The sequence below is a fragment of the Garra rufa genome, chromosome 5, assembly GCF_049309525.1.
Source record: "Garra rufa chromosome 5, GarRuf1.0, whole genome shotgun sequence".
NCBI classification, from domain to species: domain Eukaryota; kingdom Metazoa; phylum Chordata; class Actinopteri; order Cypriniformes; family Cyprinidae; genus Garra; species Garra rufa.
Genome location: NC_133365.1, coordinates 5,084,185 through 5,105,312, shown reverse-complemented (window position 1 = coordinate 5,105,312; position 21,128 = coordinate 5,084,185). Strand labels below are relative to the sequence as shown.

At 34.1% G+C, this 21,128-nt stretch overlaps 1 protein-coding gene and 2 long non-coding RNA genes across 3 annotated transcripts; 1 reads left to right on the top strand and 2 right to left on the bottom strand.

Annotated features, from left to right (window-relative positions):
* Nucleotides 1-742: 742 nt before the first annotated feature.
* Nucleotides 743-1,794, bottom strand: LOC141334326 (uncharacterized). The gene is made up of 2 exons (XR_012355540.1): nucleotides 1,704-1,794; nucleotides 743-1,310 (listed from the first exon to the last, which is right to left on the bottom strand). It is a non-coding gene; the product is annotated as an uncharacterized lncRNA (long non-coding RNA).
* A 5,203-nt stretch (nucleotides 1,795-6,997) lies between these two features.
* LOC141334387 (NLR family CARD domain-containing protein 3-like) lies at nucleotides 6,998-10,738 on the top strand. The gene is made up of 3 exons (XM_073839448.1): nucleotides 6,998-7,047; nucleotides 7,244-7,345; nucleotides 8,409-10,738. The coding sequence occupies exons 1-3, from the start codon at nucleotides 6,998-7,000 to the stop codon at nucleotides 10,204-10,206; spliced, it is 1,950 nt and encodes a 649-aa protein (XP_073695549.1). The 3' UTR covers nucleotides 10,207-10,738.
* Nucleotides 10,739-17,991: 7,253 nt separating this feature from the next.
* On the bottom strand, nucleotides 17,992-18,844 carry LOC141334336 (uncharacterized). The gene is made up of 2 exons (XR_012355543.1): nucleotides 18,707-18,844; nucleotides 17,992-18,329 (listed from the first exon to the last, which is right to left on the bottom strand). It is a non-coding gene; the product is annotated as an uncharacterized lncRNA (long non-coding RNA).
* Nucleotides 18,845-21,128: the final 2,284 nt, after the last annotated feature.

The window sequence follows — 21,128 nt, the reverse complement described above, 5'->3', positions numbered from 1 at the left end:
ACTAAGTGTACAAAGTATAGCCAGTTATACACTAAAATAAAGTGCACACTATATTGTATGCTTACAATGCATTATATTAAGGTAGCATTTAATGATCAGCCAATCTACTCATTATTATATTTCATAGATTTAAATTCAGACATTATATTTTGGGCCAAAATGTTTTGTGTTTAGACCCATTACTAAATTGTTGACCTCGACAAGCTACTGGTCTTTTTAAACTTAGAAACACTTTTCAGTTTCTCCACTGCAAAAACTGCTTTTCTTACTTAGATTTTTTTTTTTGTCTTGTTTCCAGCCAAAATATCTTAAAATTTTTTAATCAAGAAGGATTTTCTAGACAAGTAACAATGATTGTCTTGTTTTCAGAAAAAGCAAGTCAAACTTAAGTGTTTTTTCTTGAAACAAGCAAAATAATCTGCCAATAGTGTAAGAAAAATAATCTTGTTTTCTGTTTGAAATAAGATCTTTTTTCTTACCCCATTGGCAGATTATTTCACTTGTTCTAAGCAAAAACTCACTTCATTTTGACTTGTTTTTTCTGAAAACAAGAAAATTATTTTTATTGGTCTAGAAAAGCCTTCTTGATTTAAGAATTTTTAGATATTTTGGCTGAAAACAAGACAAAGTGTTTTAGTATTATAAATAATCAGATGTACAAAAAAGTATGATCTAAATGTGAAATGTTGCTTTTTTTGTTGTCATTTCCCATCTGAAACTGATGAAATGTCTTCCAGGTTAATTTGCGTCCTTAATATATTTTTTATCTCGTAACCATTTTATTAAAAGCATAAAGCATTCACAATATATCATAGCCCCTGTTACGCCTTGGTCAGTGATATATCAGGAATCTCTGGCATCAGACAGTTTGAGTACAAACACAGTGAAATATACAACCACACTTCCCTCCCGAAACCCAAACCAAAGCTTTACAATATGAAACAAGTTTCAGAGACCAAGCGACGATACGCGTTTGAGCAATCGACTGTATTTACATGTGAATAAAATGACAGGTCTGATGAATCATACATGCAGCTAATGCACCAGCATCCTCTACAAGCACGTACAAACCAGCTTTACAGCCAGAACTGACAGAAACCAGAAGCACAAACACAGAGTGTTCAGACGGCATCCATGCCCCTGGAGGAGAACGAGGAGGAGAAGCCCAGACCCATTCCCCTCTGTGTGTGCGTCTGCGATCGGGCCATTTCATACTGAACGTCCAGATTACGGAACATCTCTTCCTGCTGCTGCAAGGTTTTCAGACCTTCTTCATTAGCAGCTCCTGATGAACAGCCTTCTTCTTCACCCTACGCTCAACACAACAGGGTTAGCATCATTACACACAACTATTAAAACATCTCTGATCATGACATAGATATCAGATCAAAAACAAACTAAACAACAACTGGACATGTTAAAGCTGAAGCATTGAAATTACTAACTGGAATAAAAACTACAACTGAAATTAGGCTCATTATTAAAACTACCACAAAAAAAAAAAAAAAAAAAATCACTGAAAATTAAAGGCTAACTCAAAATATTAATAAAAACTGTAACAATTAAAAAAAAATAAAGCAACACTGGAACACAATAATTAAAGAACATTTCTATATTAAAATGAGATTTCTCTCCAGTTTACATAATTAAGAACATTTTTAATGAAGTTTAAAAGACTATATTGAATAGAGGAGAACACTTACTTTGATGCCCATAAGTTTGCGGAATTTCACATTTTGGTCTTTATTGCCAAAATTCAGCTTCTCCCAGAGCTCAGCTGTTTGTGACTTGTCCTACAACATAGACATATATTAATACTGCATTTCTTAAGACATACATAAGATTTTGAGGATGTCGAAAGTAGTGTAATTAGTCTTTATTTAATTACTTATCAATAGCAAATTGAGCACTAAAGATTGTTTTTTCGGTGTGAAAGGGTCTCATGATTTTTGGTCAAACTGTTCAAAAGTTATAAAAATATTTCAGTCTATCAAAAACCTTGGACTGAAGATGATTAGTGGCAATCTTGCAATCTATGCATGACATGAAAATACAGGGCACTTTTTTTTATTAAAATATTCATAATTTACAAAGAAAATGTAAAAGTTGTTAACTTATTTTTTTAAATAATAAAAAGGAAACTTTTAAAAAACAACAATGGAAAAAAAGACAAAAAATATTTAAATTAATTTTTAATATTTTTAATTTAATTTTCCTAGGATAAAATGTTGGGGTTAGGGTTCAGGACAGCCACCTCTTATCTGCAAGTAGCCACTAAATGATGATTTTAAATACATTAAGCTTACTGATATTTTAAATATTATTGTGGGCTTTAATAGAAAATACAAGGATTTTACTAAACATCTAAGATTTGAATACTTTACCCTTGTGCGTCAAAAAAAAAAAAAAAAAAAAAAAAAGTTACGCATAGGTGCAAAAAGGACAAAAATGTCCATGTCCAAAAACTGCCATAAATATTAATATTTTTTTCCACTTTCAATGATGTGAATTTTTTAACCAGCATCTGTTCTATCCATAGATACCAAACATTCATTTTCAGAATTGTAACCCTTTAAATGCTGGTTTGTTTGCATAATGCCACAGGTGTTTTTTATTAAAAAATATAAAATAGTAGTTAATTTCCATATACTAAATGCTAAGCAAAAATGTATCCTATGCTTGTTAGATTCTTGGGTGTGTCAATGAAGTACAACAACATTAATTTTGAGGCATTTATATGTTTTATGTAGTGTTAGAGTTAAAAAAAGAGAATATGCCAAATAAAAAAAAAGGCACAATCTAGTAAAAAAACTGTAAAAATGTAAAATTTGAAGCCTTGCAGACAGAATGAATGTCTATTAGCAAATATTGCATCGTTTTATAGGCAAATGGCTCTGGATTAAAAAATTGCAGTTTTAATAAGTTTTCAATCTGGACATTTTTGTCCTCAAGTTTCTGTGAGTATTTTTTGTACGGAGGGTAAAATTTATTTTTTTAAAGGAAATGAGGGTGAAATATTAAAATTTGAATGAAAATAAACACCTGAGCCAAAATTGATGCAGTTGGCATTAACACAGACACACTTATAACAAAAAACAAAACTGAAATGGACAAAAATGTCCATAAGGTCGCACAAGGATTAAATTGTTTTTTTTGTTTTGTTTTTTTAGAAAATTTTACTTCACAACATTCCAAAGGATAATATTGTACTTTTTACTGCATTTCACATTAAATATAATTTAATAATTAATTACATTAGAAATCTAGTACTTTCTTACTTTTACTCAAGTAAAGACATTTTGCCCCACAGGTGCCGAAAATAACATCGAGTCTGACAAATTAATTTTCTTAAAGGCCATAGAATGGAAAACTGTATTTACCTTGACATAGTTGAATAATAACAGTTGTGTACATCACATGGACATGACCTACTGTGAGTCTCAAACACCATCATTTCCTACTTCTTCTATAAATCTGCTGTTGATCAAAGACCCCTGAAATCTAGGCTAATCCGAACATAAACAGACTATTACGCAATAGTCTCAGGATCATTAATAGTTACGGCCCAAACATTTGCATCGCCCAATCATCAGAAGTGGAGTCGAGCCGCTCTGTGAAACAGCCAATCAGAGCTGGGCTCCTCTTTATTATTCATGAACCTTCCAAATAAGGCAATAACAGAGCATTTAATTCTAGGGACAAATCCTAGGGTTGTAAATGGACCGTTTCTGGAGAATTTTTGCCCTTACCTATCCCATATATCTTCTATGTAGATATCAGAGAACAATTTAAAATATTTAATCAATGCATTTTATGGCACCTTTAAAAGATTTACTGCCAAATAGCACAGGCAGTTAGAATACAATCAATAATTATGAATTACAAAATTATAATCACCTATTTGAAAAACATTTAGTTGATAGCACACATACATCCCAGAGACGTCTATTTGACGTCTGCATTATGTCTGCAAGATGTATTATTTAGAGTGTTTGCTCATCTGCAATACAACTTCCTATCAGATGTCAAATAGACATCTATTGGATGTCTTTAAGATGTTTATGATTTAGAACTGATATCTTACAGATGTCTGTCAGATGTTTGTTCACAGTGGACCTCTAACAACTAACAAGATCATTTGGTGCACGATACACAATACAGCTGCATCTGAAGTCCATCTAGAAACAATCAAAGGGCCAATGGGATTTTTTTCCATGTAGACATTGTTTGGCATTTCACAGAGTTAAATCATTCAGTTAATGACTGTCATTTTGTGGAATAGATATGGTACTTCCAATGCATTGCCATACAAATTTGTAATGGAAATTATCTTTTTTTTTTTTTTTCATTTGTTGTTCAATTATAGAACAATGGATTGTATGGATATTTTTATTTATAATTTCTGTATTTTTGATTTAGTGTTTTTTAAATGTATTTATTTGTTTTATTTTGTATCTTTCTGTATTTCCTCTGGATATATTTGTAAATTGCTAATGAATTAAATGGTCCATCACTAATTCATTAATTGAACTGATTAGATACACGTGTGTTGATATATGAGGAATTGAATAGAAAAATGAAGAGTTTCAATAATACATGAACACTGAGGAAGGTCCTGCATGATCAAAACACTTTTTTTGCACTTTGTAAGAATAAATGACAATTGCTTGTATCTTGGCATGTAGTATTAATCCTTTCAAACAATTTTTTTTTTATCTTTGATGGATTCTATAGATGTTTGTACATATCAGATGCTTTCCAGATAAAGTCATATTTAACAGACATCTTGCTATTTGGGTTTTAATTAATGGTAACTGTTTAACTAACTAGCTACTTGATGTTAACTTGAGGTAATTTTAAATATAAAGTCAAAATAATTTGATCAAACAACTAGTTAGAAAACATTTGATAAGGAGATTTGATTTGATAAGGACAGGAATTAAGCCAAATTTTACCCCACAAACTCAGTTTGAAATTAAAAAAAGCATGTTGATATTGTTTATATCAAAACTAAACATTCTTTCTCCTTTGACATGTTCATATTTAAATAGAAATACTTTATTAAATACCATTTGTGTCCTTTATTGTGATGTCTCATGGTGTGACGCATGAATGAACCACAGATTTGTTTTTATCTCCAAACATCTTAAACACAGTTGAGTATTGCAATAGGGGAGATATAATCATCATTCATCCTGAAAGGGCATCATTTCAGCAGTTTTAACAGATAACAGCTAAGTTTGTCCAAAAAGTCATGGTGAAAAAAAAATTATGTTAATTATAATTTCATATAAAACAAATAACACTACATGAAAATAAGTATCTAACAATGAAGATAAATGTCTCTCTGTCACAGTTTTGTAGGGATGATGGAGACAGGTAATCCAGACCTCTTAATTTAAAAAACATATGTGACCCTGGAGCACAAAACCAGTCTTAAGTCGCTGGGGTATATTTGCAGCAATAGCCAAAATTACATTGTATGGGTCAAAATTATTGATTTTTCTTTTATGTCAAAAATCATTAGGAAGTTAGGAAATTAAGTAAGTATCAGTTGTTAAATTCCTACTGTAAAACTATCAAAATGTAATTTTTGATTAGTAATATGCATTGTTAAGAACTTAATTTGGACAACTTTAAAGGTGATTTTCTCAGTATTTTGATTTTTTTGCACCCTCAGATTCCAGATTTTCAAATAGATGTATCTCGGCCAAATATAGTCCAATCCTTACAAACCATACATCAATAGAAAGCTTATTTATTGAGCTTTCATATTATGTATATATCTCAGTTTTGTAAAATTTAACCTTAAGACTGGTTTTGTGGTCCAGGGTCACATATAGAGGAAACACAAAGTAAATGTAACTGTGACCAAAGAACCAAAGACTCACCAGAAAGGAGTATAAATAGTGGAGCAAAATAAGGAACATAATCAGAGAGAGATCAGAAACAGGTGTGGGGCTAATTAACAAACTAAACAAGGACAGGAAACAGACCATAAAAGGAAAGACAGGAACTAAGAACTAAGGCTGGAGCAAAAACATGGAACAGAAGTCCATAACCCTAACACTCTCATGATATTTAGATATTCTTAAGAGGTTTTTTTTTTTATCTTAATATTTGCTATGTCACACGACGCCATAGAGCAAATGTATGGTACAGTTCAGAAAAATGTAGTTAAAACAAACAAATAATGAAAGTAAGTTACCCTTTATTGTTTTCTCAAAGATCAGACTTCCCACTACATAAATATAAGTATTTCTTCTTCAAAAATGGTCTTAAAATAAGCATTTTGACTGCCTATTTGTCAACTACCCATATATTACAATGATGTTATACAAACCAAAAAAGCATTAAAACTCTTACTGCTGAAAATTAAATCATTTCTGTGAAATCTGTTTTCTCTCATGTTCATCACCAGTGTAAGATTCATAGTAAATATTTCTTAATTTTTTTGGTCTATGCAGTCCATAGCAACAACAAACATTAATATTTTCCCCACTCTACCCTACAGAGGCTTTTGTGCACTATATGTAAATATCCAGCGAATATCCTAACATTATATGAAGTGAACGTCTTTTGACAATTTATTGAGGTAATAGGACAAAACGTGCGCCGCCGCGTGGATGAGACTCGCGATCGCGCACGTAACGTGACGTCATCTTTGCATTTAGCGTCACAAAACAAAAAGTGAAAGTAGTTTTACATTAAAGGCGACTTACAGGTAACTTCCGCATTTGTATTTTTCTTTAATGACGTCTGTCCTTTAATATTTTTTATATTTAAAGCAAAATAAGATATTCCATTAGTGTTTCCTGTTGTATGCGGTTCATTTAGTCATTTGTGTGAACATTAGATTATCATTTGTGTATTTGACTGAACGCCACCGTCGTTCTTTTGTTTCTCCGACTCTCAGGATCCGTTTAACTCAATTATTTGTTTGTTATTTCCACTCAGAGTAAGAGTTTGACATCAAATTTATCTGTTCATCTTCATCATGGATGACACACGAACATCCAGAGATGAAGATTTTTCCCCAGGATGCAGGTATTTTGAAAACATATAGGCTATATTAAATTAACCTATTTATATATATATATTTTTTATTTAACTTTAAGACTGCAATGTGTTCATATTAAAACTTAGTTTTATGGCTTTTGTATAAACATAGTATAAATTGAAAGATCACAAGTGTTTTTAATCGTAAATTAATATTAATGGCATAACCTATTCTCTGTTATAGTTCAGCTGATCAGAAGAGATCAGAAGCAGAGCCCAGCTGTGTGTCTATGAAGAGTGACCAGTCTATGGAGTTTCCAATTATGTTTAAGAGTGATGAAACAAGGTTTAACCTTAAGTATAACATTTTTGTAAAAGATATGATTATGGTAGCAGATATTTTAAATTAAAATGTCATTATAATTGTTCAGCACTGTAATAAATAAATATGGACAGAAGTCTGTGTAATCAGCACAGAGTAGAGTTAATGATTTACAATTTTTGTTGCATTTAACTTAATAATAATAATAATGTACAGTTGTGACCTTGAACAAGTGCATTGTTAATAAAATAATTTGTAAAGGATAGTTTACCCAAAAATGAAAATGTGATGTTCATCTGCTTACCCCCAGGACATCAAAGATGTAGGTGACTTTGTTTCTTACGCAACGCAAACAAAGTTTTTTAGTCATATAATGGCAATCAATGGCATCCACAGCTTTGAAAGTAAAATAAATAAATAAAAAAAATACAGACAAAACAAAATTAAACCCTGCGGCATGTGATACGTTGAAGTCTGTGGACATAAAACAATATCAAGTAAATAATTTTTTTAAAAACAGTTTCTTGCACAAGACCGGTTGTTTTGTATCTGAAGACCTCAGTGTATCATCACGAGCCGCAGGATTTAATTTGGTTTTGTCTGTGTATGTTGTTTTTTTTTATTCTTAAAGTAATTGATGCCATTGACTGCCATTATATGACTAACAGACTGCAACAGTTTGAGTTAAAAATCTTCGTTTGTGTTCTACTGAAGAAACAAAGGCACCTACATCTTGGATGTCCTGGGGGTAAGCAGATAAACATCACATTTTCATTTTTGGGTTGACTATACCTTTAAGGTAATTAGAAACATTTGACCAATATCAAAGTGTCTGATTCTTGATTCAAGGTCAATCCTGCCACACAGATCAGTTATACCAAAACCCATCTGTAAGAAATATGACCATTCTATGAATCAACCACAGAACAGAACAAATCCTGGTGTCAGGTAATTTTTTGTTCATCAAACATTACTCAAATACATCATTAATAACTTGACACATTTAATAAACCTTACATGTTTAGTGTGTCTAGTAATGTGTACACTTACCTCTGTAACTCATGTAATACTGTGGTATTTTTTACAGCCATGAAATCCTCAACAGGTTTAGATCAAATCTGCTGAAGAAGTTTGGTCGTCTGTATGAGGGAACAGTGACGCAGGGAAAGCCAACACTCCTGAATGAGATCTACACAGAGCTCTACATCACAGAGAGTGAGAGTGGAGAGATCAGTAATGAACATGAGGTCAGACAGATTGAGACACAATCCAGGAGAACAGCAACAGAGGACACAGCCATCAAATGCAATCACATCTTTAGACCTTTACCTGGACAAGACAAAGCCATCAGAACTGTGCTGACAAAGGGAGTCGCTGGCATTGGAAAAACAGTCTCTGTGCAGAAGTTCATCCTGGACTGGGCTGAAGGGAAAGAGAATCAGGACGTCCAGCTCATATTTCCACTTCCTTTCAGAGAAATCAATCGGATGAAGAACAAAAAACTCAGTCTTTCAGATCTTCTTCATGTCTTTTTCCCTGAAACTAAAGAAATGGAAATATCCAGTGATGAGTATAAAGTGTTGTTCATCTTTGATGGTCTGGATGAGTGTCGTCTGTCTCTGGACTTTCAGAGTAAAGTGAAACTGTGTAATATATCTGAATCCGCCTCAGTGGACGTGCTGCTGATGAACCTCATTGAGGGGAATCTGCTTCCCTCTGCTCTCATCTGGATCACCTCCAGACCAGCAGCAGCTGATCTCATCCCCTCTGAGTGTGTCCATCGAGTGACAGAGGTACGAGGATTCAATGAGCCACAGAAGGAGGAATACTTCAGGAAGAGAATCAGTGATCAGAGTCTGGCCGACAGGATCATCTCACACCTGAAGTCCTCCAGGAGCCTCTACATCATGTGCCACATCCCAGTGTTCTGCTGGATCTCAGCCGCTGTTCTAGAGAAGATGTTGAGTCCAGCAGAGACTGGAGAGATTCCCAAGACTCTCACTCAAATGTACACACGCTTCCTGATCCTTCAGACCAACATCAAACATGAGAAGGACTATGAGAAGAAGCTGACAGATGAAGACATGATCCTCAAACTGGGGAAACTAGCTTTTGAGCAGCTTGTGAAAGGCAACCTGATCTTCTATGAGGAAGACCTGAGAGAGTGTGGCATTGATGTGACAGAAGCATCAGTGTACTCAGGATTGTGCTCTCAGATCTTCAGAGAGGAGTTGGGCTTGTATCAGGGGAAAGTCTTCTGTTTTGTTCATCTGAGCATTCAGGAACATCTAGCAGCTCTATATGTGCACCTCTCCTGTACAAACCACAACAGAAATGTGTTTGACCAGAGTTGGTGGTCTACAATTAGGGACTGGCTTCTATTCATGTTTAAACATGTTTCATTATCTGAGCTTCATCAGAGAGCTGTGGATGAGGCTCTACAGAGTAAAAATGGACATCTGGATCTTTTCCTGCGGTTCCTTCTGGGTTTGTCAGTGGAGTCTCATCAGATTCTCCTACAACAAATAATGACACTGAACAGAAGCAGCTCTGACAGCAATGAGAAAACAGTTGAGTTCATCAAGGAAAAGATCAGGACTATTGACTCTCCAGAGAAATCCATCAATCTGTTCCACTGTCTGAATGAACTGGGTGATCGTTCACTATTGGAGGAAATACAACGATATCTGAAATCTGGAACAATAAAGAAAGCCAAACTCTCTTCATCTCAGTGGTCAGCTGTAGTTTTTGTGTTGTTGACATCAGAAGAGGAGCTGAATGAGTTTCGTCTTGATAAATTTGTTAAAGGAAAAGATGAACATGAAAATATGAAAGTTCTTCAGAAGCTGCTGCCTGTGATTAAAGAATCCAGATCAGTTCAGTAAGTATCACTGAGAACAATCACTTCACTGTTAAAACATTCAGAAAATCAAAGTTAACAGCTCATAAATATTCAGTGCTGCAGATGTTGTCCAGTGTTTAGTGGTCAGTATCTTGATGTGTTTTCTATTCAGTGACACTATAAGATTTCTTCAGGGATTCAGACAAATTCAGAGAGGAATAATAAGAGTTGGTCTCAAACTTATAATAAAACACATGAACAATCTGACAGTTCACAGTCCAACATGCAGATTAGTGGTAAACACATTAAACCAGTTAAAAGATAGGTTAAATGTTTTACTCAATACATCAATTATATTAATTTTACACAATTAATACATACATGTTTCAACTGTTTCAATATATGTGCATCTCTCTGCAGTTTGTTTGATTGTGGAGTCACAGATGAAGGTTGTGCTGCTCTGGCTTCAGCTCTGAGATCAAACCCCTCACACCTGAGACAACTGAATCTGTCATGGAATAAACTAGGAGATTCAGTGAAGCTGCTTTCTGCTGTACTGGAGGATCCTCGCTGTAAACCGGGGACACTGGAGTAAGATCATATGACACACAAATGCTGTGTAGTGAATAGTGTCAACAATATAGACAGATTTTGCATTAGATAGACAATTTATATAAAATACAGATACAGTGCATAAGAAAAAAAAATTTTTTATCCTGTTTTAATTGGACTTTGAATGTTATAATCATGTTTTGTGTTCTGGGATATTTTAGAGCTCAGTCCAATGATCCATCAGACATATTGATTTGTGCTCTAAGTTTGTACTTATGATTTATTCACAGCTAAACTGATCTGATCTGAGAGAGTGAAGAGTGTGTGATTGTTCACTACAGGTTGAGTGATTGTGGTGTCACAGATGAAGGTTGTGCTGCTCTGGCTTCAGCTCTGAGATCAAACCCCTCACACCTGAGAGAACTGTATCTGTCTAGTAATAAACTAGGAGATTCAGTGAAGCTGCTTTCTGCTGTACTGGAGGATCCTCGCTGTAAACTGGAGACACTGGAGTAAGATCATCTCTCTGATAGACACACATCTTTGTTATCAGGAAAAATGGTCATTTACTGTAAATCCTGAAACTAAAATGTAGTTCTTACATTGTACATTAAGACATTGAATATCTCTATTGAGTTTAGCTGCCAGATGAAACTGAACATGAAAAAAATTATGTGTTTGATCTCAAGAGTTAATAAATGAGATGTAATGGGGAACATGTGGCTCATGTGAAGCAAATGTCCTCCTGCAGGTGTTTATTAGAGGAGCAAGTGACTGTTTCTCCAGACAGATCCGTCCTTATATCACCATTAAACAATATCTCACATTCAGCTCTGTGTGTCTGTTCAGTCCTGAAGAACATGACAGTTTCAAACAGCTCCATTGAGCATCAAAATGCATAAATCTCATTCTATCAGCAGCAGTATGTGGCAATGCTTGTCATTATATCTCCTCTCCTGCTCTGAGACCAGAGTCAATAACAAACTACAGATACTTCAACTACAATTCACATTGTGTCTTTGTTCTCTACAGGTTGAGATATTGTGGAGTCACAGATGAAGGTTGTGCTGCTCTGGCTTCAGCTCTGAGATCAAACCCCTCACACCTGAGACAACTGGATCTGTCTGGGAATAAACTAGGAGAATCAGTGAATCTGCTCTCTGCTGTACTGGAGGATCCTCGCTGTAAACTGGAGACACTGTGGTAAGATCATATGACACACAGATGCTGTGTAGTGAATAGTGTCAACAATATAGACAGATTTTGTATAAGACAGACAATTTATATAAAATACAGATACAGTGCATAAGAAAAACATTTTTTTTTATCCTGTTTTAATTGGACTATGAATGTTATAATCATGTTTTGTGTTCTGGGATATTTTAGAGCTCAGTCCAATGATCCATCAGACATATTGATTTGTGCTCTAAGTTTGTACTTATGATTTATTCACAGCTGAACTGATCTGATCTGAGAGTGAAGAGTGTGTTATTGTTCTCTACAGGTTGATTGATTGTGGTGTCACAGATGAAGGTTGTGCTGCTCTGGCTTCAGCTCTGAGATCAAACCCCTCACACCTGAGACACCTGAGTCTGTCTGAGAATAAACTAGGAGATTCAGGAGTGAAGTTACTGTCTGATCTGAAGGATGATCCGCATCATAAACTGGAGACATTATTATACTGTGAGTATATTATTGTTTAAATCTTTTAAATTGATCCAAGTTTAGTCAAATTTTTAGTGTCAGCTCTTTAAACTGTTCAGAGTTTAACTCAGTGATGTGGCTGATCTATGAATATTTCATCTCTTCCAGTGTCTCTGTGTGTAAGTGATAAAGAGAGAGTTGCTGTTATTAATCTATGATCAGTTGTTCATTCCTATCTCTGTCTGTAATATGAATATACTAATATCTCTGGCTGATGTGATGTGACAGCAGTAATGTCTCATATGTGACTGTCTGTGTGTTTTATTGTAGGACTCTCAGTATTTAGACGTCAGTCCAGTTTCCTCAGGATCAGCTGATGGTGAATAAGGAGCCGCTACAGAGACGTCAGTCACACAATCAACACAGACTGAAGACACAGAGACACACAGCATCACACTGTCACATGTGTGACGTCTATGGCGTTATTCTTTAGTCAAAAGTTATAAGCGTGTAAGACATGCTCACGAGCACATTATGTTATTTCACACACGCAAAAATGAACCTTCAGCTGGCATGATAAAAGTACTCGCGCACAAATTCAACAACCGAGAGGTGTACAGGCAGCTGCGCGCGAGCGCCTGGCATACTCTCATAGGTTAACTCTGCTTGTACAGTGGAATCCTGCTCGCGGAGTGCTGTTTTGCTCGTGCAGTGGATTTCTCCTCGCTCAGCTGATTTCTGCTCCCTCGAGTCTAGATGACTTTTGACAATTTGGGGCGGAAACCAAGGAGGGCACTGACTCTGTTATGATTGGTCACTTTCATCATAATCACACCCACAGGGACATCCTTGTACCTTGATTGACAGCTCTCATTACAGGAAGCACAGAGTTGGGTTAAGTTACCACCGAATAAGAGTGGGAATGAATTAGAACGAGTTTTCTAATATTCATAAACTGTCTCTCCACGTATAAAATGCTGCGCAGATCATAGTTAAATCAATTACCATATATTTGAGCAATAAGTAACGTAACTAGCTAGCCTATTCGTTCTGTAGCTAACGCCTTAGCCAACACTTGTGATGCTGATCACCCGAAACTCATTTTAAAACTTTTAATCTTTAAAAACTGCATCTTAGACAACTAACATTAGGCTAACTGAATCATAACATAATTGTTTTCACATGTAAAAGTGCTATTCTTATTGACGCTGATTTAATGCATTTGATTTTGCAGGCTAACCTTGTCCCTTATTGTGTTTTTTACTGCGGTCAAGCCAGCCGCGCCTTAAAATACACGGTCAAGCCAGCCGCACTTTTTTCTTGCGCGTGTAATCGTGCACTTACGGTACGGGTACTGAGAGCAGGCAAAATGCATGTAAAGAAGCTGTCAAACCGGCGTTTCCTATATATTTTATATTCGTATGTTTATAAATACTTTACATTAGTCCATAAACGTTTGTATTTTAATATTAATTATTCTAAATAATTTTTTTATGTAAAAAAATAATACTATTAATGTGTTTTATTCCATTTTTTTTAATTTTGATGTGTGTGTGTGTGTGTGTGTGTGTGTGTGTGTGTGTGTGTGTGTGTGCTCTCTCTCTCACTGACTATATATAGAAGAAGAAAAAGCCGTCACACTGGCGTTTCCTTTTAGTTTATGCAATTTTGTGCATAAACGTTTGTATTTGTACATTATTAAAATAATTTATTAATGTTAATATAAAAGTGTTTTATTTAATCGTTTATTTTAATGTATGTGTGTGTATATATATATGTTTGTAAATACTTTAAATTTCTACATAAACGTTTGTATTGTACATTGATAATTCTAAATAATTTATTAATGTTAATAAATGTTAATATAAATGTGTTTTATTTAATATTTTATTTTAATATTTGTATATATGTGTATATATATATACATTAATAATTCTAAATATTAATGTTGAGAAATGTTAACATTAATGTTTTTTATTTATTTTTTGTTTTGTTTTTCCAGTGTTTATATATATATGTCCCATTTTTTAAACACTTTTCTTTACAGATTTGCTCATTCTTTAAATTCACATTTGTTCAAAGTGATCCTGGCTATCAGTGTATTAATTTCAAGTCATTTTACTGTACAGTTTCAGTGAAAATTAAAGGCAAAATCATCCCAAACATACTTGCACTTGTATAATTTCCTTATGTTAGCTCATACAAAACAACATAAGTCCTAGCACTTGGATTATTTCCATCTATTTAAATACTCATAAAAAATATTCCTCTATAGGTTAGCTCATTCCTTCACTCCATCTGTATTCAGAGTGACCCTGACTATCAGTGTAGTTATTTTCAAGACATTTTACTGTATAGTTTTGGAGAAAAACAATGAGTCCTGATAGATGGAGTGAAAGATTAAGCTAACCTATAGAGGAACATGTTTTATGAGTGTTGGACAATGGGATACAGTGCAAGTGCTATAGGACTTATTTTGTAGTTTAGAGTGATTTTATTTCTAATATTCTCCAAAACTATACAGTAAAATTTATATTAGATGTCTTTACTTGTATTTACAAAATTCGCTGACTGATACGATATACTTCTCATGTTGTAATGCACTGGTGCCCAAACTTGGTCCTGGAGAGCCAGTGTCCTCCAGAGTTTAGCTCCAACCCCAGTTAGACGCACCTGAACCAGCTAATCAAGATCTTACTATGCAAACTAGAAACATCCAGCAGGTGTGTTGAGACAAGTTAAAGGTGTTGAAGCGGTGGTTTAGTTAGGTTTAAGGGTGCAAGAGAGCAGCAGAGCATCACAATAATAAAATAAGCCTGACCAAAATCTTTGAAACTGTGATATTTTGTTTGCTATTCATTTGTGAAATGTATTAATATCAATAACATGATAAAATAATACAAATGAAATACAGATATATCCACATGCTGCAGTCACTGGGATATAAGCACCCCAGTTCTCTAGCAATGGTCTCTTCAAATGGTCTAAAATGCTGCAGCAAGATTTTTAACAGGAGTCTGCTAATGTGAACATACTACTCCAAACTTAATGTCTCTTAATCGGTTCCCAGTGCGTTATACAGTTGAATGTAAAATACTGTCACTTGTTTTTAACTCTTTAAATGGTCTGCCACCTACTTCATTTTCCTCGATCAGACTGTTGTGCAGATATGATTTTCAGTCGTGGCGTCCCCTATATGCGCAAAATATCATGCAATCTGTTGTGTGTCCTCCTCAGAATGTCCTGTTGTCTGTCTGTGTCAAGTGTCATTAAATCTGGATATAGATCAGACATAATACAGATGCCATGCCATTCAGTTGGCTTTCAACTTTGCTACCCTCGATGAGCCAAAATGGTGGGGTTTTGGATCCATTCTACAAGTCTGAGATCTCTACTACTTTGGTAAATAAAATAGAATCTAGGATCTGAGAGTCCAGAGTGCTTTAGGTCTGCTCCTTGAAAGAAGGCCAAGCATTGTAGGAGGTACAGACACTATCGCACCCTTGCTGTTTGCGTGGTGTTCAGAAAAGACCTTCTGGAATGGCTGAGAGGCAGCTGGATCATTAAACCGTGCAGGAAGGGTTGTTTTTGGATAAACCGGTCACAAGAAAGATTAGGGATGTCCTATAATTACTATGCAACAAAAAAAAAATGGTTTTCTTACTTGTTTCCAGTAGCAAAATAGCCAGCCAAAATACCTAAAAAATACTTACATCAAGATTTTCTGGATGAGAAAATTTCTTGTTTCCAAAAAAAAAAAAAAAGTGAGTTTTTGCTTAAAATAATCTGCCAATGGGGTAAAAACAAATTACTTATGAATAAATCATAAGTACAAAAGCGCACTTCATTTTTTTATTTTTCTGAAAACAAGACCATTTTTATTAGTCTGGAAAATCCTTAATATTTTGGATAGAAGACAAAAAAAAAATCTAAGAAAAGCATTTTTTGCAGTGTATATACCAAAGGAAATTGCAAAAGAGCCAAAAATTAACTGCACTGAAAGTCAAATTAGTCTAGAATTCTTAACACTATTGTGAAATTACTATTACATGCGAAACAGATTATGAACTCACTTTGTCGTGTAAAAATTGTAGAAATAAAATTTTAAATATATTTTACATTTCATTAATATTTGAAAAAGGCACTTTGGTTTGAAGAGGATATTTTTACATTTGATTTCGGACTTTGATTAGAACAAACACTGTCAGGCAAATATACCAAGTGTACAAAGTATGGCCAGTTATACACCAAAATAAAGTGCACACTATATTGTTGTCACAAGGAGTCAGACTGAGACGTGCGGATCCATTTGCAGCATTTATTAGAATCGTCAACAGGCCAGAATAATCACCAGAAAACAGGAACAACGTAGGTAATCCGGGAAACAGTTCAATAGACAGGCAATGGTCGCAATGGCAGGTAGCAGGAATCGTCAACGGGGTACACAGTCCAGAGTCATACACAGAGAAACCAACACAGAGATAAACGCTTAGAATTACGACCATAGGAACAATAAGACTTCGCAAGGTGGCTGTGTGTGTGAGTGGCTTAAATGCATGTGGGTAAATGATAAACAGGTGTATGCAGCAATCAGTTCAGTGGGAAACGAGGAGCAGCTGTGTGCAGTGATTGGTGCAGTGGCTTATGGGGTTTGCAGTCCAGAATGTGTGTGCTAGAGTTCATGACGAGATAGACCAGATACGTGACAATTGTATGCTTACAATGCATTATATTAAGGTAGCATTTAATGATCAGCCAATCTACTCATTATTATATTTTATAGATTTAAATTCAGACATTATATTTTGGGTCAAAATGTTTTGTGTTTAGACCCATTACTAAATTGTTGACCTCTACAAGCTACTGGTCTTTTTAAACTTAGAAACACTTTTCAGTTTCTCCACTGCAAAAACTGCTTTTCTTACTTAGATTTTTTTTGTCTTGTTTCCAGCCAAAATATCTTAAAATTCTTTAATCAAGAAGGATTTTCTAGACAAGTAACAATGATTGTCTTGTTTTCAGAAAAAGCAAGTCAACTTCAGTGTTTTTTCTTGAAACAAGCAAAATAATCTGCCAATAGTGTAAGAAAAATAATCTTGTTTTCTGTTTGAAATAAGATCTTTTTTCTTACCCCATTGGCAGATTATTTCACTTGTTCTAAGCAAAAACTCACTTCATTTTGACTTGTTTTTTCTGAAAACAAGAAAATTATTTTTATTGGTCTAGAAAAGCCTTCTTGATTTAAGAATTTTTAGATATTTTGGCTGGAAACAAGACAAAGTGTTTTAGTATTATAAATAATCAGATGTACATTTGTACAAAAAAGTATGATCTAAATGTGAAATGTTGCTTTTTTTGTTGTCATTTCCCATCTGAAACTGAGGAAATGTCTTCCAGGTTAATTTGCGTCCTTAATATATTTTTTACGTCGTAACCATTTTATTAAAAGCATAAAGCATTCACAATATATCATAGCCCCTGTTACGCCTTGGTCAGTGATATATCAGGAATCTCTGGCATCAGACAGTTTGAGTACAAACACAGTGAAATATACAACCACACTTCCCTCCTGAATCCCAAACCAAAGCTTTACAATATGAAACAAGTTTCAGAGACCAAGCGACGATACGCGTTTGAGCAATCGACTGTATTTACATGTGAATAAAATGACAGGTCTGATGAATCATACATGCAGCTAATGCACCAGCATCCTCTACAAGCACGTACAAACCAGCTTTACAGCCAGAACTGACAGAAACCAGAAGCACAAACACAGAGTGTTCAGACGGCATCCATGCCCCTGGAGGAGAACGAGGAGGAGAAGCCCAGACCCATTCCCCTCTGTGTGTGCGTCTGCGATCGGGCCATTTCATACTGAACGTCCAGATTACGGAACATCTCTTCCTGCTGCTGCAAGGTTTTCAGACCTTCTTCATTAGCAGCTCCTGATGAACAGCCTTCTTCTTCACCCTACGCTCAACACAACAGGGTTAGCATCATTACACACAACCATTAAAACATCTCTGATCGTGACATAGATATCAGATGAAAAACAAACTAAACAACAAATGGAAATGTTAAAGTTGAAGCATTGAAATTACTAACTGGAAATAAAAACTACAACTGAAATTAGGCTCATTATTAAAACTACCACTAAAAAAAAAAAAAAAAAAAAAATCACTGAAAATTAAAAGCTAACTCAAAATATTAATAAAAAAAACTGTAAAAATAAAAACAGCAATTAAAGAACATTTCTATATTAAAATGAGATTTCTCTCCAGTTTACATAATTAAGAACATTTTTAATGAAGTTTAAAAGACTATATTTAATAGAGGAGAACACTTACTTTGATGCCCATAAGTTTGCGGAATTTCACATTTTGGTCTTTATTGCCAAAATTCAGCTTCTCCCAGAGCTCAGCTGTTTGTGACTTGTCCTACAACACAGACATATATTAATACTGCATTTCTTAAGACATACATAAGATTTTAAGGATGTCGAAAATAGTGTTATTAGTCTTTATTTAATTACTTAACAATAGCAAAAGGAGCACTAAAGATTGTTTTTTCGGTCTCAAAGGGATCTTATGATTTTTGGTCAAACTGTTCAAAAGTTAAAACATTTTGGGCGGTCAAAAACCTTGGACTGAAGATGATTGGGTCAATCTTGCAATCTATGCATGACATGAAAATACAGGGCACTTTTTTTTTTTTTAATAGTTTCATAAATTACAAAGAAAATGTAAAAGTTTTTAACTTATTTTTTTAAATAATAAAAGGGAAACTTTAAAAAAAAAAAAACAATGGAAAAAAAGACAAAATATTTAAATATAATTTTCCTAAGATAAAATGTTGGGGTTAGGGTTCAGGACAGCCACCTCTTATCTGCAAGTACCCACTAAATGATGATTTTAAATACATTAAGCTTACTGATATTTTAAATATTATTGTGGGCTTTAATAGAAAATACAAGGATTTTACTAAACATCTAAGATTTGAATACTTAACCCTTGTGCGTCAAAAAAAAAAAAAAGTTACACATAGGTGCAAAAAGGACAAAAATGTCCATGTCCAAAAACTGCCATAAATATTAATATTTTTTTCCACTTTCAATGATGTGAATTTTTTAACCAGCATCTGTTCTATCCATAGATACCAAACATTCATTTTCAGAATTGTAACCCTTTAAATGCTGGTTTGTTTGCATAAAGCCACAGGTGTTTTTTGTTAAAAAATATAAAATAGTAGTTAATTTCCATATACTAAATGCTAAGCAAAAATTTATCCTATGCTTATTAGATTCTTGGGTGTGTCAATGAAGTACAACAACATTAATTTTGAGGCATTTATATGTTTTATGTAGTGTTAGAGTTAAAAAAAGAAAATATGCCAAATTTAAAAAAAAAGGCACAATCTAGTAAAAAAACTGTAAAAATGTAAAATTTGAAGCCTTGCAGACAGAATGAATGTCTATTAGCAAATATTGCATCGTTTTATAGTCAAATGGCTCTGGATTAAAAAGTTGCAGTTTTAATAAGTTTCAATCTGGACATTTTTGTCCTTAAGTTTCTGTGAGTATTTTTTGTACGGAGGGTAAAACTTATTTTTTTTAATGGAAATGAGGGTGAAATATTAAAATTTGAATGAAAATAAACACCTGAGCCAAAATTGATGCAGTTGGCATTAACACAGACACACTTATAACAAAAAACAAAACTGAAATGGACAAAAATGTCCATAAGGTCGCACAAGGATTACATTTTTTTTTTTTTTTAGAAAATTTTACTTCACAACATTTCAAAGGATAATATTGTACTTTTTACTGCATTTCACATTAAATATAATTTAATAATTAATTACATTAGAAATCTAGTACTTTCTTACTTTTACTCAAGTAAAGACATTTTGCCCCACAGGTGCCGAAAATAACATCAAGTCTGACAAATTAATTTTCTTAAAGGTGCCATAGAATGGAAAACTGTGTTTACCTTGACATAGTTGAATAATAACAGTTGTGTACATCACATGGACATGACCTACTGTGAGTCTCAAACACCATCATTTCCTACTTCTTCTATAAATCTGCTGTTGATCAAAGACCCCTGAAATATAGGCTAATCCGAACATAACACAGACTATTACGCAATAGTCTCAGGATCATTAATAGTTACGGCCCAAACATTTGCATCACCCAATCATCAGAAGTGGAGTCGAGCCGCTCTGTGAAACAGCCAATCAGAGCAGGGCTCCTCATTATTATTCAAGAACCTTCCAAATAAGGCAATAACAGAGCATTTAATTCTAGGGACAAATCCTAGGATTGTAAATGGACCGTTTCTGGAGAATTTTTGCCCTTTCCTATCCCATATATCTTCTATGTAGATATCAGAGAACAATTTAAAATATTTTATCAATGCATTCTATGGCACTTTTAAAAAATTGACTGCCAAATAGCACAGGAAGTTAGAATACAATCAATAATTATGAATTACAAAATTATAATCACCAATTTAAAAAATATTTAGTTGATAGCACACATACATCCCAGAGACGTCTATTTGACGTCTGCATTTACGTCTGCAAGATGTATTTTTTTAGAGTGTTTGCTCATCTGCAATACAACTTCCTATCAGATGTCAAATAGACGTCTATTGGATGTCTTTAAGATGTTTATGATTTAGAACTGATATCTTACAGATGTCTGTCAGATGTTTGTACACAATAATGGACCTCTAACAACTAACAAGATCATTTGGTGCACGATACACA

Coding starts and splice junctions, on each gene's coding strand:
- LOC141334387 (XM_073839448.1), top strand. CDS start 6,998: ATGGATGACACACGAACATCCAGAGATGAAGATTTTTCCCCAGGATGC. Junction 7,048..7,243: donor GATTTTTCCCCAGGATGCAG/GTATTTTGAAAA, acceptor TCTCTGTTATAG/TTCAGCTGATCAGAAGAGAT. Junction 7,346..8,408: donor TTTAAGAGTGATGAAACAAG/GTTTAACCTTAA, acceptor TATTTTTTACAG/CCATGAAATCCTCAACAGGT.